This window comes from Pinus tabuliformis, chromosome 1_2 (assembly GCF_031772625.1).
Source record: "Pinus tabuliformis cultivar Carrire ecotype Pingquan chromosome 1_2, CPIR1, whole genome shotgun sequence".
Lineage (NCBI taxonomy): Eukaryota > Viridiplantae > Streptophyta > Pinopsida > Pinales > Pinaceae > Pinus > Pinus tabuliformis.
The window spans coordinates 321,721,187-321,745,069 of NC_142298.1; the positions used below are offsets into that span (position 1 = coordinate 321,721,187).

Below are 23,883 nucleotides of genomic sequence, written 5' to 3' on the forward strand. Positions count from 1 at the left end.
TCTTCAAAGGAAGTGTGGATGCCTCAGAAGGATGGCATCCTGCCTTAGTGAGCTAGGAATGAGACTGTCTCAGAATAATTCATTTCTATGTCAGGTTCGTTCTACTAGCCTCAGGGGACTTTCAGCTTGCTTCAGAAAGTCTTCTCTTCTGCCACAGAGAGAACCCGCAATGATTAAGCCTAAGAAAACTTTGGTCTGTCCCGTAATTGTCCTCAGAAAAACTTGTCCACATTCAAGGTGACTAGATATTGTCTTGCCACAGACCCTTCCCAAATTACTCGTAGCTCCTTCTAGTTCAATGGCATTGGCTTAGAACTCCACGCAGTTAACACAAGATCCAAATTGAGCCTCTACAAGGTGATATAGGACCTTCAAACAAAGATCAAACTCATTCCAACTTCACTGTAACTCGGCCCAAAAAATGTCCAGCACTAGTCCAGACTTGGCAGTGATAGGATTCGACCCTCTTCCTCCTTGAAATCACATCATAACAGTGATAATCAACCAACTTTAATTCGGAAAAATCCTGTCATGTCTAATATTCGTGGAATCGTTCGTCTATCTTCAGGAATGCTCGACCTCCATGGAAGGCTCCATTCTTAAATGCATTCCATGTCTTCTTCCAGGCTCATTAAAATTGTGTTGTATATTAACGAACATATAAAGAGCACAAACTAGGAGATTATTCAACACACATACCGGAACTTGACTTCAAGGCTTCATTGCAACGCACTGCCTTCAAAAACTCAATGTACACAGTGATGCTAGAGATTGTTCGAATGGCCATCAACGCAATTTAATACCATTCAAATGTAGTTCAATACCAACTTGTATGCTGTTCAATACCAAAGCACAGTTCAACAGCATTCAAATCCAGTAGATGCGCATTCAAATCCAGTCGATGAGCATTCAAAGCACAGTTCAACATCATTCAAATCCAGTCGATGAGCATTCAAAGCACAGTTCAATACCATTCAAAACTTGGACGGGCACAACGTTAATATCATATAAACACACAGCGTTCAAAACCCACAGCATTACCATACAACATTATACCATTTTTTTAACAGTCTTCAAGCCACAAAAGTTCAGAGGTCAACATCTCTAATCGCCTGCGCAGTGAAGGAAGAACCAGGCATGTAAACGCCTAACCTAAAGCAATGTTACAGGTGCTAACAGTTGCAGGGGTTTCAAAGTGGTGTTAGTGAAGCCTCGACATACCTCCAGCCGAAGAGAGGGCAGTCCATAGAGTTACAAATGAAAGGAATTCGAGAATGAGTCATTGAGTTATGGGGCAGAGCAAGAGTTTCCACGCACGAGTATGCTACAACACGGAAAATATGGCGAGCGTTAAACAGACAAGCTCAAGCGTTTCAATGTTAGGTGAATGTCAGAGGAAATAGAGAGCGCAGTTATAAAACGTCTATGACACTGACGCAGTGAGAGAGCATTTGCAGCTGGTCCCTTGACAGAGGGCGCAGGCTTGACAAAAGCTGCAGACAATATCAAAAACGTATATGACAGACAGACATGTCAGAACAACTTGGACAGCGCTGGCAGTGTCAGGCAGAGGAATCGTTCAAGTGAATATGTCAGATAGGGCGCAGGTCTGTATAAAGGAATATGGCAGAAATAAACTGCACAGATAGGCCATAAAACAAATGGCTCACATTAATTATGCAGGGCAGGAATACGCCTGCTCTGATACCATGTTAAACACACATGGACAACAAGAGAGAATATGAAAGATAAAACATGCAGTACAATTTTATTAACAAATGGTTTACATTTATAGTACATGTAGTGACCGTTGGGTTTGACATCCCAAGGTCTCTTGGACTCCTTTTGTCCATTCGGCTTCCACACTAACCCATTTAGGATTAGGTGTCCAACAGAAAATCTAAAAAATTAAAAAAATTGTTTGGTGATTTCAGAATTGCTAAGGAATTAAATCAAAAGGGGAATTTGTGCCCTCACATTTAAATTTTTTAAATTTTTATATGGCCTATGGCCCATAAAAATTTAAATTTAATTAAGTACTTTTGATTTTTATCTTTTGGTCACATTAACAAAATTAATTTCTTCATTTACCATGTTAAATTAATTTCCTAAGGAATAATTAAATTTTAATCTGAAGTTCCTTGTTGTCTTTTTGTGTGTTAAGTGCAAAATTTTAAATTTAGTGGTATTAATGTTTTAAAATCATTGACTATATGAGGATAATTTTTCTAGATCTGGGTTATTGAAGATTTTTTTTTCAAATCTAGAATCATTGTTTAGTATTTAAGTTTCATAACTCTTCATGGGATTTAATTGCTAGAAAATCTTGCATGATAAAGTTTTGGGCATTTACATTTAATCGTTCATGATCGTCACTTTCGCCACATTTATAGATTGATCTGGATAACTTGTTTTTATTTAGTCTATGGTTAATTGAATATAAAGGCACTAGTCTAAAATCATTCCTTTCTTGTTGTGTCTTACTTGTATTAATTGCTAGATCTATCCATCTTGGTTAACCAGGATTTGTTTCACATTCATCAAGTTGTTCATCTTTAAGTCTCCTAGAGCCTGTGTTCCACAGGCTATCCTCATTCATTCACCTTAGGGACTACCCCCCTTGACTTGTCTAGGAGAGAGTCTAAACAAAGTGAGTAAGGATTAGAGTGACAACTCTTACTCTGACCGTTGTCGCGGTGACTAGGCCCTAGACACTTTGTGTGACAACAAGGTGATTAATAGTATTAGGGTTATTATGTAATGTACATACATAGAGGAATCAGGGTTGCCAAGGTTTATGGGTTTCAGTGTGGGTTTAGGTGTACAGTTTTGGGTCTGTCAGTGTTCAGGGGTGCAGTTTGTATATAAAGAACAGCAAATGTGAAAAACGTATATTTTGTCAAGAATGATAATTTAAAAATTGAAAATACAAAAACAGTAAATGCATGGAATCAATGAACATGTTTGGACTCATACGAAGAAGTATGTTGTCATATAATTTGAAATTTTACAACACATTACAAATTATAAGCAGAAATTTTGCAAATCCTGAGATCCTATGGCAAAACATATTTAGAGTCTAGTGTCTAGAGTCTAGACTACATACAATATTCCTCTGTTGGTTCAGTGGCATTGCTACAAATAGTGGCGTCCTCATCATCTACAGCTTCTATATTGTTGGGGCCAAGATGCCCTCCAGGTCCTTATCACTCTCAAGCTCTGGCCCATCTGTTGGTCTTTAACTAGAGGTAACTGAACAAACCCTTTTTGTTCAATCTCCCTCTTCACACATATAGCATCATCTTTGAATTGATTCCATTTTTTGAAAGGAGGTTCCTTGTACCTTTGGTCTTTGTGAGAAAATGTCGAAGGAAAATGGGAATGTAGACCAGTTTGTTTGGAATCTTTGAATTGGTTCCATTTTTTGAAAGGAGGTTCCTTGTACCTTTGGTCTTTGTGGGAAATTGTCGAAGTAAGGTGGGAATGTAGACCAGTTTGTTTGAAATCTTTGATCCCAATTAGTTTCTGTTTATTAAAATGAACTAAACATCGAGTATTTTAATTCCTATTAGGGAAGAGTATTTAGCTACTCAAAGGAACAATCGTGTAGCAAATGTTGATGGCTTTGGTGGATATCTTCCATGAAATATCTGCAAGTCTGCCATATTTCTGTTGTGCCAGTCCCACCTTGCCCAAGTGAAAATTGTGCAAACTAAATTTGGATAATAGCTCTTCTAGTACCTGTTGTCCACTACTTTGTACATACATTGCAATGTGATGATCATCACATGGAATTGGCTTGTACCCTGGAGAAAGGGATTTTTATTTTTCAAAGGAAAATCAATTCACAAGTCTCTGCACAAATCTGAAAAGTTTCCTTCAAGGGACAAGCGTTTACATGGATTCAGACTGTTTTCACTAGAGATGTGGATGATGCTGAAAATGTTGACCAACATCCTGATGGACAGCAGTCATATCAGAGGCCTATTGCTTCTAATTCAAGAACAAAGGTCCCAGATGTTGTACAGGAGTCTGGGAGGTAATGCTGATTCCTTAAATAAAGTAGGCAAACAAAATGACAGAGCATCAAGACCAGTTAATGAAAGAGATACAACCGCTGCCCAAAACCCTAGTATGCAAGATAAAATTCAATATATGAACTGACATTCAAAACTGCATCAGAGGAGGGTATTACAGATGTGTGAAAGCTATTGGTCTAAATAAACAAGGTTTAATGATCTTGCTGCTTGGTTAGTTTGGAACAGCAGCCAGAACTATTGAGGAAAACTGTAGTATCAGTGGACTACAGATAATAATACTTCCTTGATGACGATGGATGCAGTTCCATGGAGCGAAGCAGCAAGTTGAATGAGAATATAACCTATTTCATCATAATATCTCAGGTCTTTTGCTGAATGTAAGGTGCTGTTCTTGCAATTTGATCAGTGGTTTGGGAGATCCAATTCTATTTATTGAAATGAAAAAAATGATGTTTTGGACTTAATAGGATTCTTATAACTGTTGGGTGATTTTTCCATGAAATTATGGTAATATATATCTTTGATATGGAATGATGGAGCTATCTGGTGATCCGACTTAACTTTGGGCATTTTGTTTGGGCTTCACTCACATTCTGGGCATATCCTTGACTTGAGGCCCATATGCACACATCTTGAAGGTGGTTGCTTGAGTTTTGAGGATATTTGAGGTGACGTTCCAGCTTGGAACACCTTTCTTGCACATGCCTTGCCAGGATAGGAGCATGCCACTGATTGGGAAAAGTTCTATTAGCCTTGATAAAAGTGATTCTTGCCTCAAGCAGATCCAGCACAGTCTGTTATAGCAGATTTTGAGGAACAATATAGTGGAAAGGATACATGGCAGCAAGAAAGGATGGCGTGTCATCCTAAGTTTGATAAAGGTCATCAAGATTAGGAACTACTTTCTTATGAAGACCACAACATCCTCCTGAATGGGAGTGAAGAAAAGTATGTGGCAGATTTGGAGAAGAATGCTTCCCTCTCACGTGGGACGAGTTAAAAGGCTGTGGCTTGTAATTTGATGACTTGCCCACTTTTGAAGCAACAGTGCTCACCTTGAAAGCTCACATGTCCACCTTGGAGGATGCTTGGAAGTCTCGCTTGCATATTTTGTGGAATGAACTAGCCCTTGGGAGGCCTTTGGATGTTGGGTGTTGCACACTGGGAGCTGTATTGGAGGAGCTGCCCCCTATTTGGGGGTTTTCTACTCATGTTTGTGGGGTTGGCTTGTTTTGGAAGACTAGAACGTCCACCTTGGAAGATGACTTGAAGGCTGGACTTTGCTTTTTGGAGCCCCTACTCTCCATCATTGGTGGAGACACCCTTCTGTGGGGTTGATTTCATTGTACATGTGGCATGAACAATCCATATTTTATGTATGTGAGATTAATTAATTAGAAAAGAGGATGTTTTATGCCTCCATAGGCTAGATTAGTGGACTTTACTTGAAATATTAATATTTTATTGTAAAGGAAATTGAGCATCTCCCTATAAATAGAAATGGACCTCCTGATTTGTAGATCATGGATGGATTGGGGGAGAATCCTTTTAGCAAGTTCTGAAATTTTAAAAAGTTTTGCGGGAGATCTTTTATCTTTTTCTTGGAGCTATGGATGGATGATTAAATGCACATCATTGAGGAGATGGTCTTGTGGATGACTTTGCAACTTCTATGGATTATTAAGTGTAATTGTACTTTTCTAGTGGTGAGAGGACATTCTTTTGGTCTCTTCTTGGATAAAATCCTTCTTAGAAACCTAGGAATATTTTTAGTCTAGAGTCTTCCCTTGAATATCTTGGATTTTGTAAGATACTAGGCAAACCTTCTAGGGTTAATAGTGGACAGCCCTAGATATCACCCTAGACCCACTTACTTTCTTCTAAGGGAGTCCTTAGTTGACCCCATATGCCCCATCGGAAGACACTATTCTCTAGTTCTCCCTTCAAACTTCATATTTTAAAACTCTTTCGAAACCATTTTGCTAGATTTACTCTTCATATCACCTTGAGACTTGTTAGCATAAAATCTAGCATCCTAGTGCAAAGCCCCACTAGGCACTCAAGGTCTAGGGAAACAATGAGATCAACCACCACTGTCACCTTAGCGATTGTTCTCCTACTATTTTGTGGTTAGATATTATCCCCACAAGGGAGGCTTCCCCAATAGACCTCAAAGATTAAGTAACCCAAGGAATCCTACGCTAAATACCTCCCTAGGAACGTATTAATTAGACACCCTTGAAATGTATTCAGTAAGATAAGGCTTCAGGTGAAGATGAAGTAATGAGCTCAAAAAAACTATGCCTAATTCTAATAGGTTGAGACAAGTCCAGAAGGTGCCCAAATAGATTCCAAACACATGCTACCATTAATTAAGCAATTGCTATTATAAATTAGGTTTTGAAATAAAAACACTTTACAACATGGAAAATTTATGATAGTGATAATTAAAATAGCCTATAAGTGGTGATAAACAATAAAATATCGAAGGCTATTAAACTAGTAAACAAGAGAAAAGCTAAACTAAAATTTTTAATGGCTGAAATACGCAAAACGACTAGGAAAGCCTACATATAAGCCCTAGAATTATGGCTGAAAAATGCAATAAAGATGATATTGACACCCTCTTAGGTCGATATAGCTGGTTGGAATCAAGGGAGTGGGTTTGATCTTGGACAAAAGTTGCCCCCACTATTGACTTGACTTGGTAAATTTTTGAACCCGCTCAGGAGCAACCTCTCTCAAAGTGGCGTCTCCAACCTTCGAATTATGAGTGTGATGAATACAAGATTATACACAGTTCAAAGCTCCCTTTCAGAATGGTTCAATTGCTTGGATCAATCCATCCGCAAAAAATTGACAAAGTGGGGTCGCCCCCCAGTTTGTCCCTTCCATGTGGTTATGTAGCCTCTCAATGGCAAGATATGTCAGCTTTAGCATGGCTTTATTTATTACGAAGAAAATTAGAGTAAAAAACCCAGAGTGTATATCAAGAAAATAACGAAAATAAGAATCACTTCACACAGTGCATATTAAAAACATATACAAAGGTTTCCAAGAATGAGCTCTTTTATCATGATAACACTAATCTTAAACAACGAGGGGAGGTTGGCCTTTTATAGAAAAAATCATTGTTGATATATCGGTGATATTCGAAAATATCACGATATTTTTGGCAAAACGATATATCGCTGAGAAAATATTGGCAAAATATCGTGATATTTTGAAAATATCGTGATATTTTGAAAATATCGGCAAAATATCGCCATATTTTGAAAATATCGGCTATGTTTAAAAATTTGAAAAAATTGATTTTTTATGCTTGCTAATATTTTTGCCGATATTGCCGATAAGATGTTTTTTGGACCCTCATCGATATTTTGCCGATACCAATATTATCAACACTGGAAAAAATGCAATGTTTAGAAAACGATTAGTTTTGACTACTCAAAGTAGTAATTTACTGCTCATCCACAAGTTGGAGACTTAGTAGATAATTCACAAAATATTACAATATAATTTTTAATACATCCACTAGGGGGTTGACTTGGTTCAAATTTCCCAATTTGGTCCATGATTCTTGTTTTCGCCTAAGATGTACACCTAAATGTGGGAAAAGTTTCTAACCCTGCAAGGGATAATCTTTATGGCACAACTCTCAGAGTAGGGGTTGTCACCTATTCCATATTCACTCCATTTAAGCTCTCTCCTAGAAAAGCTAAGGAGGGTAGTCCCTAAAGGTGGAAAATGAAAGAAAACTTGTTGAAACAACAAGTTCTAGGAGACTAAGGGCTAGGCAATTACTTAACTAAGTAACTTGAATTAAGGATTATTTAACCAATGTGATTATTAAATGAGCAATGTATATGTTAACAAGATGAATTCGATTTAGATCAATATGGCAATAGCAAGATAAATAGATGAAGACCAATGCCTTGATAACAATGGTCAATAGAGATATGACACTTGCAAAATATAATAATATTTCAAGTCATAAGATAAATAATGCTGCAAGACAAGAAATAAAACAATATTAAAAGATGAGCACACAATATAACTTGAAAGAATGAAAGAAACTTGTATTTTGCTTTAAAGAGATGCTCAAATAAATATATGGCAATCTCAGTGGACAATGAGCAAATTAAATGACAAATACAAGAGCAATAATGTAATATTACAAGTAAAGATAAGATGCTCACAAACTAACAATATGCCAGATGAGAGAAAGTTAGTGATGAATGCAAACTAAATTAGGTGAAATGCAAGATCTTGGTGGATGTCATTTAAAATGCTTAATCTAGATGAAATCCTTCTCCTCAATTGTTTTAAAACTAGTCTTAAACAGGTTGTAGAAAGAACTGTTGGGGAAGGAGACTAAGACCTCATTAACGATACCTCCCCACGATTTCTAACGACCCAAGTGCCTTCGTTCCTACAAGGGATTGCCCACAAGAGAACTGCAAGGTCACTTGTTTTAACCGTAAGGGTCTAGCCTCTCAAATAGAATGATGGAGAAGGTGGTCTTGTCTCTCCATTCAACCAAGCTTATGCTTGGAGGTCAATTTTAAGATGCAATCTAAGATCTAAAATGCAAGATGAGAATTCAATGTTTTGGTGAGATTCAATGATGTCAATATTGCTTCAAGGAAAGTAAAATGCCAATATGTTTGTAATCACAAAGTAGATAGATACTTAAAAGCACAAGATTACTAGCTAATGACAATGATCAATGAAACTGTAATATCCCTTACCAGGAATATTCCTCAAACGCAAGCAAAACTCCAACCAGAGATGGACTGGGAGGGCATTTACCAGATATGTCGCCTCTGAAAAGAGGGCGAGATTCGGAGGTTACCTGGCCCTTTCCAGGCTCTGTCTAAGAGTATACGAGAAACACACAAGTGGTATAATAGCCAAGAATGCTCAAAGAGATACACATAGCAATGATGCAACATATAAAAATATAACCATAAGCAGATACTCAAGAAATGCAGATAGAATGCTGAGCTATTTTATTATACTAAGTAATAGAATGAGTATAGGAGGTGATCAGGAAAGTGGCACCTCGACTTGCACCAGGCAAGTGAAGAAATACACTCAGAATAACAAAGGAATGGCCCCTCTCTGAACTGCGTCCAAGTTGCTGGAGAACTGTCGTGCTGCTGCTGCTGCTAGAAATCAGATGAGGATTTGGGGCTGGTTCCCTCCTCAGAAAAGGTTGAAACTCTGGAATTGGACTCTACTCAAGAGACCCAGAAATGCCCAGAAAGCTTTTCTGAAATGGCCAACCCCCGAAAATCACCCCCTTGGGGTTCCCTCAATGCTCTGCGCTGCCATTGAATGAAACCCTCCAGAAAACTGCCTGAAACCCCCGCCAAAACTCTCTAATATGCAAGAGCTGATCCCCTGCTCTACCTCTCAGCACAAATCCTCCTGCAAACCCTCAACCCAGACTCCTGCCAGAAAGAACTGCGTCCTCCTCTCAGTGCTGTGCAGTCCTCCAAAACGCTAATGAACTGCTGCTGAAATGCTGATGAAACTACTGCTGGAATGCTAATGGAAATACCTTGCCCGTGCAGGCACTTGAAGTCCCCTGGGGCTAAGGGTGAGATCTCTGAACGGAGACACTCAATGCAGTAAACAGTGCTGCAGACTAGCTAAACAGCCAGCGTGCTCTAAGTCGAAATGGCTATCACAAATGCTCATAACCGGAATGATCAAAATGAGGGGGCTCCTCTCTCTTTTATAGCCTTTGCCTCTCTCAATCCCAAGGCTTACCTTCTCCTGCGTGATTCCCCTCTTGCCACATGTTTCTTCCCTCCTGCGCAGTCCTTCCATGTGTCTGCGTGGCCTCCATTTTTGCGTCCCCTTTTGGCCCCCTTGGCTCCCCTTTAAGTCACAACATTGTGCTACTAGGAAGTGACTTTTTATTCTAAAAGTGAGTTATGCCCCCCTTCCACACTTTTTTTTATTTACAAATAACTATAGAAGGCAAAAATTGAACAAAATCGAATATTCCAATTAGCCATGGCTAATTAGGAATATTACAAAAACAATAGGAAATGCTCAAATAAACAATGATAATTAGAGAAAATCTCACAATGCCAATAGTGTTCTTCAGATGTACCTTAATTAGACAATTGAAAAAATAAGAATTGTATGATGAAATCACACTTATTAGATAGCAAATGAGATTACTAACAAGAGATAAGAGAGACTACTACTTAGATCTATAATTACAATTGAAATAGAGACAAGAAATATTTCAAAAGCACTTAGATCAAGTAGACAAGTTAGAGGATGCAAATTAAGAGATGTAACTAAGATGCAAAAGAGAATTAGCAAATGCAAGGAAAGAGTTAACAAGTTAGATCTAAGTTAGTGAGTTCGAATGTTCTCCCTTTTAAATAAGGAGAAGAACGATACCAAGGGACCAAGGTCCCAAGCTGCTTCAAGAGAAGAATGCTCTTTTTATTATTATGATTTTACAAGAGAAAGAGGCCCTTCAAGACAAGAAGGAGGGACTCTTTTCCACCTTAATGAGATTTTACAATGATAAGGGATTTTAACAACAGCGTCTCCTGAAGCAATGAGGCTGATCCTTCAACAATCTTGATTAGAAACGTTCAAAACAAGTAGATAAGCAATGAGGCTGATCCTTCAACAATCTTGATTAGAAACGTTCAAAACAAGTAGATCCAACCTTCTCCAGCTCACTGCCTCCAAACGGGGATAAGTTTACAGTCAATTAGGATCACAAATTCAGTGATTTAGGAGTTGCAATATCCTTAATCCAAGACCCAGAAAACTATGAATGATCTCTGCTAGAAGATGGCTTGAGACTTAAGTGAAAAATCCTCTGCAAAATAACAAAGTTAGCAGTGATACTAATGCTCTTGGCTTAAGAGCCCTAAAACTTTGAATTTCCTCTAATGCGTGTTGAAGAATCTAGGGCAATTAGGTGTAGAGTGATTCTTCATGACAAGATAAAAATTTGTGAAGTCTTTTTACAATTTGTCTTTGTTAGCTTAATCTTCTTCGTTGCTTATTAATGCATGTGTGTGCGCTTCATCAAACTGCTATCAAAACATAAAACAAGAACACAAGATGTTGGCTCTCTGCTAGGGCCAAAACCTCTCTTCATTTGAGAGGAAAAACCTTTAGTAAGTTTCTATCATTGAAGCTTCTTATTGATCAATGCCAAACCCTAGACCCTTGACAAGAATATCCTCCAAGCACAAGTCAAGCCCTTTCAAGTTTACTTCTTCTTGCAACACTTCGTCCTCCTTCTTCCAACACTTTGTCTTTCTTCCTTTGGCACTTCTTCCAACAATTGTAGAGACCTTCTATTGTACACTCTAGAATGTTCCTTGACCTTTTCTTCCTTCGCTTGTGATGGAGCCTTTCTAACTTAAGGAGATGACCTTGTTGTCTCCCAACCGAGCCTTCTTCTCTTTCACAAATATTACATACTTGGAGCAACAGTAATGCAGCCCTAGTTCCTCACACGTGTGAGGGAATCTCCTCACAAAAACTATGTCAAACTTCTCCTTCTCCCTTTGCTTGTATAGCCTTCTTCCACGCTTGAGTGAGAGGCCTTGTAGGCCTAGTTTCAACCCTAATCAATGAGATACAGTTGACTATAAGTTACTGCTATTATAGCCGCAGAGACAACTCTTCTTTCTTCACATGTGTGGTTGTAACTGGCCCTTTAACACTTCGGTTTGCTTCCTTCTTTCTTCGCTTCCTTGGAGACCCTTTTCTTGTCTTCTTATTACCCCTTATTTGGCTTCCTTCCTTCGCTAATTTTAGAGATGATCTTCACTATCTTTAGAGGAGTGGACAACCTCTATATTTAGAGGACTGTCCCTCCTTTAGGCCGACTTGCTGCTTTGAGGCCGACTTGACTTTCTTCGCTGCGATAGGTGCTTTTAATGGTGCCATTGCTTCTTTTGATGGTGTCTTTGCTAGGAGGAGACTTGACTTTGCTTGGAGGGTTATTCTTTGATTCTTATACAAACATATACAAGGAGTAACATGCCCTTAAGGTCTTCAATCATTTTCTTTTGACCATTTGACTCACCTATAGCACTTAACATGTGCTAGACCTATTTCAATGAGCAAGAAACTCATTGACATATATTATAAAAATACTATTTTTTTTCTTGAATAAGTACAAATATCAAAAGTACATTTATGAAGACCGAACCTAGTTACGTTTCCTTCAACACTCCCTCTTAACTAGGGAGGTATTCATACAACATTATAAGGTATTTGGCTATGTTTCAATCTTGAAGAATTCACATAAGAGAAATCAGATTTGCAACCCATCTGTTATAGCATCATAATAACCAACATTGTTTCCATAGCAATGCCTTGACTGACAACTCTATCTCTCAATAGATCAGAGCACAATGTTGGTGAGACCAATGACTTATAGACACCTTAGTCATTGGCTCTCAAGGTACATACCCACTCCGGTGTTCACTGAGTATAACCTTCTAGGACTATTCTTGTCTTGGGTTCCTAGCGCTCAAAGAATATTGGTCCTCTTGCCTACTCTTGTTTTGGATGCCCTACACATCCTCAAAGTGTATCGGATGCCAGATGATTACCGAATCCTCCCACTCTTTCTTCCCAAGTGAAGACAAGAATGTTATGTCTATCTTGTGTCTACATTTCCATTCATGGCCTTCATCTAGACTTACGGCTGTTAGTCCTAGTCTAGTGCTTGACACATGAAATGGAAAAATATAATTGTCACTTCTTTGTAATCAGGGGGGATCCAAAACTCCCTCTTGATCAGGGACCTGTCAGAGCTCCCTCTTAACTAGAGACTCTTTCATTCATTAGCAACTTCTTCGTGGGTCCTTCAGCTGCTTGATCTCCTTCCTTGCTTTGATGTCATGAAGTCTTTGTTTGAACTTCTTCTAGGCAGGGCACCATCCATTGATTATTTTCCCTCCTGGTTTGTCATGTCATTGCTTCCTTTGTGGAAAGTGGCTTTCTTCTCATACATCAGGTTTCTTTGTCATCTGGCTACTCCTTTGTTATCTGTCCATGCTTCGAAATACTCTTCTCATGGATGCTTCGTCGTACTTGCTTGTTTACATGCTTCGACCTAGTAGCTCATCATGACTTCATCCTGATATTGCTTCAACATTGTTTTTTCTTTTGCTGTATTGCTTCTGTATCATGACATCTTCGTAGAGTAGAATCAGTTTTCTGCATCTTTCATATCTCCAAGGCCTTCATAGGTGTCAAGGGTCCTTCCTTCCTTTGTCAGAGTTGTCCTGCCTTCTTTCGGGAGATATCTTCAAAGTATTTTGTCAGATAGTGATTCTCGGTGATTATGGTGTTCTTCACACGCTTGATCTCTTTCTTCATTTGCTTCTCTTTGGATAAATTGGTCAACCACCTTATGCTCCTTGAGAGCACTTCTTCATTGCTTGCTTCCTGGAGTAGTCAACATTTCTTCTTGCCTTTTAGTTAGCAATCTTATACTCCTTATGTGAGCATATCTTCTTGTTGACCTTTATTGCATTGTAGTACATGCCTTCAAGCATGTCATTGGTGAAAGAGATTCTTTCCTACTTGAGCATGTTATAGAACTATTCCCATGACTCAATAATATACAAATGATAACATGACTAAACTTTTATGCATACATACCTCATCTTGATTCTCCTTTGATCATCTTAGCTTCATTTGGTTGTCCTTGGTGTGGCCCTTCTTGTTTCATCTTAGCTTGCCTGCATATCATCCTTTTCTTGAATCCCGTGAATGAGATTCCCAATGAGACATCTGCTTTGGTTCATGAACCTTCTTTTGAAGATTCCATCATAGGATCTTAAAGACCCTTTCCTTGTAAATGTTTCTTTTATTTTGATGATGGAGGTCTTCTGACATTCTTAATCACGATCAATTTTCTTTCATTGTGGATGGGGTCCTATACTAGGTATGCTCCTTCTACATGAATATCTCGAGCTATATCTACCATACTCCTATATTCTAGAAGATATTTCTAACCATGCATTTTGATTCTCATTATAAATGCTACTTCCCCATGAGTGTCTAGAACTCTATGTACTTCATGCTTTTAGATTCTAGAAGATGTTTCTAGTCATTCAATTTTATTTTATTCCTTACAAGTGTTGTTTAGCACATGAGTGTCTCTGAGCAGAGATCTTAGCCCTTGCTTCGGTGGACTTCGAGTGCCAGCCCAAGGAGGGAGTTTCACCTTGCTTTTTTGCACTACCAGTAGGAGGATCAAATTCTTGGAAGAGGAGCAACTACAACAGTGCAGGGACTGTGCAATCCTTTGAGGGAGCACTTCGGGAGGTGGAGGAGTGAGTTGGGATTGAAGCTGAAACTTGGAGTGAAGGTAGGGAAAGCATTTTGAGGAGTATTGCAACCATTTTGGAGGCCTTTTGCAGCAGAATTTACAGGTGGGTCGAATCACCCAACAGTTGAGCCATTGAGGGGAAATAGGGCCAAATTTCCGAAGTCATGCAAAGGCCAAATCCTTCGTGGGTTATTTCGGGTATTTGGTGGAGAGGCTGGGATTAATTTCCCAAAATTTTCTAAGCACCAAAGAGGGCCCGAGCAACAAATCCATTCAACCAGCAGCGTATTTCTGGGCATCTTCAGCACAGAGTTTGAGCAACATAGCAACAGATCAGAGGAGGGTGTCTTATTTGTCACTTGGGGCTTTGCTAACTTGCCTTGAGCAAGCCCAGGTGCACTCATTCTAGCACCTTATTGTACACCCATTTTCATTAATAAAAGAGCTCAACAATGCAATTTTGGTGCCATTTTGTGATCTGATTGTTTTTCACTGTTTTATGGTGTTTTTGTCTATGTTTGCTTTGCATATTTATTGTTAATTCTCCTTAGGGATATTACACTAATCTTTTTGTTGTCATGAGAGCTAGGTTGCCTAATGAGTCTTTGCACTAGGATTGCTAAATTTTGAGATAATAGGATACTCTCACATAATCATCATCCACAGGGTCTTTACAAGGATTTAGACTTGCATTCCTTGGGCTTACAATGGTGATGTCAAGAATGAATTTATGCATATATGTAACCTTGTTGAAAGAGGGGTAACATGTACTAGAAGCTAGAAAGAAGGCATAGTTTTTTCATAAAATGCTTTGAGAACAAAGTATCTTTGAAGGGAGATGAATATAAAATACAATAATATCGACAACAATAATATGAATAATATTAAATAAATAATACAAAGGACACTACTTAACTAATGGACACAAGGCTTCACCTTTGTGACTAGTCAGTGCATATATCAATCGATAGATCATCTCGTTCGTTCATTCATCAATCATATATCAGTAGCATTTCTCTTCTTGCATAGAGCAATATCTATTTCTATTTCTTTTTTGGGGTTTGTTTGTCATTGAAGACCCTCTAGTTCTAGTTTCCATATCTCTAGATGATCAAATATGTGTGCATTGCCAACTTTCTTTCTTATTCCAAGGTTCTGTCACCCTTGGATGTTAGAGGTGATTCTAGGAGCAACACATTGCTTCCTCTAGGATTGCCTAGTTTGAACTTTGGTCCTCTTAGCCTTGGACACTCTCCTATGGATATTTTTAGATTGTTTATTAACATTGTCAGGGTGGTGGATGATGACACCATTGGTCATTCTGTTTCCTTTTCAAACTTTCACATGGACAAGTGAGAATGCTGATCTCTTTTCTTGGCATCCCACTTTGGTCTTCATCTTTGGTTGAAGGCAATTTTACATGTAGCATAGGTTTACCCACTTTGAGTTTACCTTCTCTTGGTATGTCTAAATTGTTTACTTTGTTCACATTGTCTTTTTTTCTAGTCTCTAGTTACTTTCTAAGTGTTGATGGTTCTTTTCCTAGATTATGTAATATTCCTAATGGAAATATTAAGTAATAACAACCATAAATTTCTTAAATGCAACCAAAGATCAAAACACCGCAAAATAACAACATATTAACAATTTATCCCCAAAGAAGTTGAGCCATTATATTATATTTCGTGGTAGGAGTACAATAGGCAAGAACAAGTGCATCTGGGCTTGCCAAAGGCAAGCTAGACAAATCCTTGGTGAGAAAACAAGGTGCCCAGATGATGGGAAGTGACTTCTCCTCTATGCTCTGCACTGCCCTTGAAATTCTGCGGTGCTGGATGGAAAAACAATGGCTGCTAGGGCCTCCTCCGGTGCTCAAAAAATTTCTGGGAAATTAACCCCGGGCTCTCCTCCAATAACCCACAAAAACCCATGAAGGAATTAGCCAAATGTTGACCTCAGAATTTCGACCCAATTTCCCCTAGCTCCTCCAGCTGTTGGTTGAGTTGGGACCCCTGTTTGACCCCTGAAATTTGCCCAAAAAGTTCTTCCAAATTAAACTTTGCCTTTCCTCAATAAACCCAGAAAGGTTTTGCCCTAGTTTTGATGCTCCAAAATTGACCCCAAAATGCTTGGCCCTCTTCTGCTGATGGAAAATGTCATCTATGATTGTGGGAGCGTTTTTTGCTCCTCAAAGGCTAAGAACTCTCCTCCAATTCCCCTCCAATCAAATCCCAAACAATTCCAGCTCCTCAATCCCACTCACTGAGCCTCCCCACAAATAACTCCACCACCCTCTGCGTTGTCCTGGGAAAAAAGACAGGCCCAACCACACCAATTCGTTATGCTGAGAAAAGCACCTTTGCTCCTGGAATTTTTCTCCTTTCGGAAAGTATTCGTGTGAGGAAACAACCTAGCAACAACAAATCTCTTCTCTCTGGTACAATAACTCTCGAAGCCCTGTGTAGCTCCTTTTTCTGTGTCCTGTTGGTGCCAAGAATTCGTGCTACTACGTGGTATCCTCCCAGCTACCAAAGAAGAGTAGAATTTGCCTCCCTAGGGTGGCACTCGTGGTCCACCGAAGAAGAGGGTGAAATTTCCCCTTGGAAACCTCTGGTACTAAACAACACCTATGACTCAACTAAACAACATGAGCAACAATTTATAAAATGACAAATTATGAAAAAGTGCTCTATGCTGCCTTCAACCCCCTATTTATAATTGTTGCCTCCTTTTTCCTTGTGGGTCCCTTAGCCAACTATTTCAGCCCCCTTCCCACACAATTGAATTTTCCTCCAAGGGGTGAGTATTCCATGAGGGGTGGCCCCACATTCCACTAAGGTTGGAATTTTGGATTTCTCCCAAGTCCCATGTACCCAAAATGTCTCCAATGCCTGGATTACAAAATCGTGCTAGGCTTAGCGCTTCCCCAATAAACTCCGTTAATCCTATTAAATGAAAAACCAAAATTGGGGATATTACACATTAGATCTTTTCTATTCTGTTGGATGGAATTTTCAAGTTGCTTTGACCTACTTTGGTCATTTGTGGACAATAATATAATTCATTTCTATCTTTATTTTTGTTTGTACTTGTGTTTGTGCCTATGAGTTTCCTTCATCACTTCGGCATTATCGTCATGACTAGTTATACTCTCTATTACCCTTGGTCTATTTTGTTCATTGGAGGACATTGATTTTGGCACAAGAATCACATATGGAATGCCTTTCTACTCTCATTTTATCTTTGTTGAAGTTGGAATGTCTTTTAAGATTTTAACTTCTCTGTTTTCTTGTTTCTTTTACCCTCTATGTTTTTGTTGATCTCTGCTTCTCTTAGCAGGTACTAGTATATTTGGTGTGAAACTGTGCTTGTATTTATTTACCGTGGAGAAGACATTATGAGTATGAATTTAAAAAATGAATCAAATGATTTGGACGGGATTCTGAACTGAGTTATTTTGAACATATGATCTTCCAGGTTGAGTCGACGATGGCGATGAAAAATCTAGAACCTAAAATAAAAGCCATTCAGCAACAGTATGCTGGGAATCAGGTTAGTGATGTCCCTGCTTTTATTTCTATCCAGTAGATTGGTTATTGCTATCTTAATAATCAACAGTGCTGGATTAAAGCTAATTTTCTCTATTTTCAAGGTTCTGGCCTTCAATCTTTGCATCATGAGTTTTCTCCAAAATGCTGCATGTGGTCAAATAACTGCTTGAGTAAAGCTACCTTGCTTTTTATTGTTTATGGTCTGCGTACATATATCTGCATAATGATCTTGGGAAAACCTTCTTTGTGCTACAAATTGACCGAATGTAAAAAATAGATAAATTGCGTGTTCATGAAAAAATTTATATGTTTGATTGTATCCAAGCATACCATTACTTTTTATCTCTGTGCATTTGCTATTTATTTTCATTTAGCAACGATAGTCACCAATGTATGGCAATGTTGAATGGTGATGATTTGGCCGTTAGTGAACTATGTGGTATGATTACTGCTTTGTGTATATATGTTGGTAAACTGTATCTTAGAGCAGTAAGTGATTAGATTGTGCCATTGTTTTCCTAATGTACAGGGTCTTTTCTCCAAAATTCTTCTTTTGGACTTAGGATTCCACAATTTAAATTTAAGTTTATGTACTTTCACACTTAGGAACAAAACTTATAGATTTACAGTTCTTAATGTCGCATTTGAGGGCAACTTCTTTTTTTTCCTAGGAAAAAAAATCTGTACTTTTATTAATATGACAAAAATGCGTAGTCATATGCCCATGGCATTCATAAATGCTTTTAATTCCTTTACACAACATTTCTATGTCTGATTTGTTGTTTTTTGTACCATTGGGAGGTATTCCTGTGTAATGATCCTAAACAGGAATGTAAGTGATATACAAAGCATGCAAACAATCCAACAATCAGAAAAACGAAATATACATTAAGCACCCATGGAAGCACTGGAAATAGAGAACTGCTGAGCCATTTTATTACTTCTTCAAGAGCAAAATTCAATAGTAAAATAGAATGGTGCACCTGGGCTTGTCTCAATGGACAAGTTTGACAAAACTCAGGTGAGAAAACGCTGAACTGAAGGCTGCTACAACTGCTGCATCAAATTGAAATTGGCCAAATGTTGACCTCGGAATTTTGGCCCAAATTTCCTTTAGCTCCTTTAGCTGTTGGCTGAGTTGGGACCCCTATTTGACCCCTTAGATCTGCCCAGAAAATTCTATAAAATTAGGAGTGTAATCCTTGCCCAAAACCTAGAAAAACCCAGAAAGGGTTTCCCTTGGTTCCAACCTTAAAAAATTGACCTTTCACAGCTTGGCCCTCCAATTTCGAATTCTGTCGCTGTGACTGATCCTGTCAATCTTTGCTCTCCCAACTCCAACAATCCTCTTCAAATGGCCCTTCAAGTGATCTCCTACTTCTCCCGGCCAACTCCAACTCTACAATTCCTTCCTCCAACTCCCACGTGAGCCTAGTGGTGGCTCTCCGCATAGGCCCCAGGTAACTGTAAATCGAATTGCTGGGATCCTGGCTCTGTTGGCTCCAAAGCTCACAAGAAAGGCTGACCTTTTGTTGCTCTCCCAATCCTCTAACTCTCCTGACAAATGCTTGATCACTGATAGCTCCAAACTCCCCTTGCGTATTCTCCAGCTAGCCAGAAATACACACTCCTTGTTGTGGCTGAATGGTAGTGCTGTACACACTCCCGGAACTCCTGAAATACTTATGGAACTGCCTCTCTAGGGCGGGCACGAATGGTCCCCCGAAGTAGAGGTTGAATCTCCCACTTGAGAGATTCGTGGCTAAACAACCAGTTGACTCAGCTAAATAGTAGAGTGAACAATCAAGTAATTTTGATTGCAAGGTGTAAGAATGAATCCAAATGAGAGCTCTCTCCTCCTTTTATCTTTGTGGGCCTTTCTTGCCTCATGTGGGCTCCTCCATCCAGCACTTCGAATTCCCTCCAAACCATTCGAATGGCCTAGTTCGAATTCCCACGTGGGTGGCCCCCACCTTCCACTAGCAACCAAATTAAGTTGAATTTCTTCCTAAGTCCCTAAGTCGAAAATGTTGGGTTCTTTGCCTTAGCCAAAATTGTGCAAAAATGTGTGGAAACACCCTATTACAAATGTGTTTGAGAAGGGACATGACAGTCCTTTCCTCCCAAATGTTGCTTGCCCTCAAGCAACTTCAAAGCTGGGTGCTCCAAAACGTGTTCACCTAAGTTACCAGAAAATGGATACGGGAACGGATACGGGTACGGGGTTTGAAATGGATACGGCAAATTTTAAAAAAATCTGGATACGATACCGCAGGAAACGACACATATCTATATATATATATATATATATATATATATATATATATATATATATATTATTTTAAAAATAAAAATTTCATATTACCATTCATATTTCAAAATCTAGATTATCATCTATGATCTATCATGATTCATCATCATGAATTCAACATATGCCATAAACATTCAAGTCCAATGTTATTTGTTATACTTCTCTAACTAGGTGGCCTATGCTTGATTCTTTTTCAGCAGTCGAATGCCAGTTAACAAGTTAATTTATTTTGTAGTGCTCCGTGATTCTTAGTTTCTGTCTTCTGAAATAGCTAAATGACAGAGGATAGGCCAAATTCAGTTGCATGACACATCCCAGTGGTGAATATCTTGAAAAATATTTGTTTCATGCTTTAGAAGAGCCAATGAAACCCTGTCCAAATATCATAGCAATGAGCAGATTTCATTTCTTTGTTCATGTTTTGAAAATTTGAAATGATGAAAATTTGAAATTTTGTTATCAGGCCTTGGCTAAGGAATCTCATCCAAGTGAGCATCATCAAATATCTTGGCTAAAACCAAGATGGTCTTATCTTGCCTTCCTGATTCTTCAAAACAACACTGATATGGACTAATTTCAGTGGCAATATGACCTAAACCTTCTTGGAAATCACTTGCAGAGGTTCATTTTACCTCATGCTTGGCTGTCCTATTCATAAAAGCTAATTTCTCAGCAATATCACAGTGATCTGCAAGAAATTTCAGATCTGATTTATGGTCCAAGTTAGAACTTAGAGGGCAACAGGCCTGCATTCTCACATCAGATTTACACACACAGGAAATGGACAGGAAAAACCTAGAAGAGAGAGAAGATAATTCAAAAACTTCTTTTACACATGAGAGATGAGAGAGGTTGTATAACTTATTTTTTATTTATTCTTAATTATTACTGAAGTACTTAATTAATAACTTAATGCACTATCATTAACATAATCTAAGTACATAAAATATTAAATAACCATTCACTAAACGTTTAAAGTATATACTGACATGTGGTGTATAAGCTGCCTTGAAATTGACTCTGATGGAGTTTGTTTTATCATCTTGGTATTTTTTGGCTGAGTTGATAGGAATAGAAACAAGTTTTTTTTACTGAAAAAAATAGAAGCATTTTTCCATACAAGACTCATCAGTTTATGTTTTTGAGTTGTGCAGTGGCCGTCTACTTAAAACATTGGTAGATGTAAAATACAGAAATCTCCATCTAACACTTGTAGAGATTATAATTTATCTACAATGCAATTTCCTTTTGTGTGGCTGTTGGTATTGCAATTGATTTCATAATATATGCTAGGAGAGATTTAAAAAATTCATGAGTATGGGGGTTGTCGTAATGCGTATATTATACAAGTTAGTCGTGTAGCCAATTTTCAATTTTAAGTTTGCTGTTCCCGGCGGGCAGACTTCAAAACCCTTTTTTTGCTGTAAAACGTTTCAAATTCTTCCAAATACGTTTCAGAATTTCAGAAAACGTTTTCAAATTTCTAAAACGACACGTTTTTCCTACAAAAACGCCGTTTGAAAAAAAGGTCCCATATCCAAAAACAAAAAACGGCACCAAAACGTTTTTCTGGCGTTTTTCCGGCGTTTCGTTCCAGGATCCGGATCTGAAACGGGAAAACGCCGTTTTGGGGGTTAGGGTAGCCGTTTCCGGCAACTTAGGTGTTCACCCTCCTAGGTGGCATCCTCATCCAGCAAGCTCCTCCAATGCACCAAAAATCGTTTGTCCTCAAGCAATGCCTAAGTAAGCATCCTCTCTAACTGTTGCTCCCCACTGTCACTGCAAAATGTGCCAGGGTCCGAGATGTGCCATTGGATCGTGCTTGACCTCTGCACTGTCCCTATATTATAGAATCCTTCAATACCAGGATCCCAGGAAATCCTGTCCAACATGAAGCTCCCCTCGCTCCATTCACTATCTTGCCTGGTGAAAGTACCAGAAGTCCCCTACTCCATCAGTGACTCGCTAAAGCCCAATGGAAGATCTGTATGATCTCCCCCTACAGTAGCTGACACATCCCTAAAGGTTATTGAGTTGTGACGAGCTGTTATGCCCCAGTTCCCTGCTAGTCCCAGAGTGGTGCCACCATGTTGACGCTGCGCTACTCTGACTATGTCATACTCCCCATCGTGCGTAGTCAGTATCCTCCTCTCCTGGAACTCGATGGTGGAGTAATGAAAGAGGCGAGACACATCCTGCTTGGGCATCTCCATGGCACCAAGGCCTACCCATCCAAATCTAACTTCGAACCTGTGCAACAACAGAGAATGTCTGCCTCCCCATATGATGAAACCCTCTGTGAACCCCCATGTGTCATCCCATGAGCGAACTATATCACCTTCTGCCATGACTCCGCTCATCACGAGTGATCTATCGATCAACTGAATCCCTGCATCCCATAGCCAGACCTGCTACAGCATAGCCCTGTCAATGGATGGAATCCATTTGGCCCTCATCTCTAGTCCTTGCATGTGGTAACTATATAGGCTCCATATATCGCGGGCTAATCTGATGCATGCTAATCTGCCCTGTGTCTGCCAATATGTAGTACCGATGATTGCTGGAAGCCATGTGTGCCAAAGAGCTACCCCCTGAATGCAACCAAAAGATGGGTATCCGATACTCGTAATCGACTCAGGGTATGTGGATCCCTCCTGTCCCTGCCAACCATCTCCCTTGGGTCTGCCATCTGCCCTCTCGATAATGTGCCAATATGATGTCTGAAGGTCGGACACATATTGGAAAGCTACCTCAATCGTACACGGTATCCTCTGCTCATGCATGGTCTTGACATGCCTTGTGGAAAGAGTGACACATGTCTCCCTCATGACTTGCTCCCCAAGCGTAGGCTCATTGATGAATGATATGCCACCCCTGCAGACGATCAGCTCATCCCCCAACCTGTGGTTGTCAACTTGTGCACCGACCCAATGCCACCACTGAGAAGTTTCTTCCCTAGTGTGTTGAGTGTCATCCCAATATCTCAGGTGAGCTCCCTTGTCCCCAGCTGCTCGCGCCCAGAGTGTCAAAGGACAACAGCCAAGTCGTCTGTGCCTGTAAGTGATGTATAAGAGGGATAGGCATGTGAGTCCCCATGGATACCAGGGAGTATCACTCATTTGTGTCCCCGTCGATCCTAGGTGAAGTACAACCAAAGGTGAATTTCACTTATTGAAGCTTCTATGGATCAATGCCAAACACTAGACCCTTGACAAAGAGTTCCTCCAAGCACAAGTCAAGTCTTCACTCCTTTCTGCACCTTATACCTCAGTACTTCTTCGGCACTTTGTCTTCCAGCACTTCGTCCTCCAATTAGAGTCCTTTCACCTTTGCTAGAGAGATAGGCTCCTTCGCTAGGGTTGGGAGTCCTTGTAGGCTTGATATCTCACCCAAACAATGGACTATTCACTAGCTACCCTTACTGCACCTCACACATGTGACTGTTTCTAGCCCTAGAAACAGTGCTTTATACTTTGGTCTTCTTCTTTCTTACTTCGCTTGATGTCCTTCCCTCTTCGCTTGGACAAAAGGCCTAGTAGGCCTAGTTTGAAGCCCAAAAACAAGGAGATATGTCACTGTGCTTTCCTGCTGTAATGACCGTAGGCAGACCCTTCATTTGTTGCACGTGTGGTTGTG

General features: G+C 39.4%; 1 protein-coding gene across 1 annotated transcript in view; it reads left to right on the forward strand.

Moving 5' to 3' along the window:
• LOC149205664 (inner membrane protein PPF-1, chloroplastic-like) overlaps nt 1-23,883 on the forward strand; it is a 335,124-nt gene that overhangs the window by 58,101 nt on the left and 253,140 nt on the right. Inside the window, exon 3 of the mRNA XM_089395137.1 lies at nt 17,863-17,937. Coding sequence (XP_089251263.1) covers nt 17,863-17,937 — 75 coding nt within the window. The remainder of the gene's footprint in view (nt 1-17,862; nt 17,938-23,883) is intronic.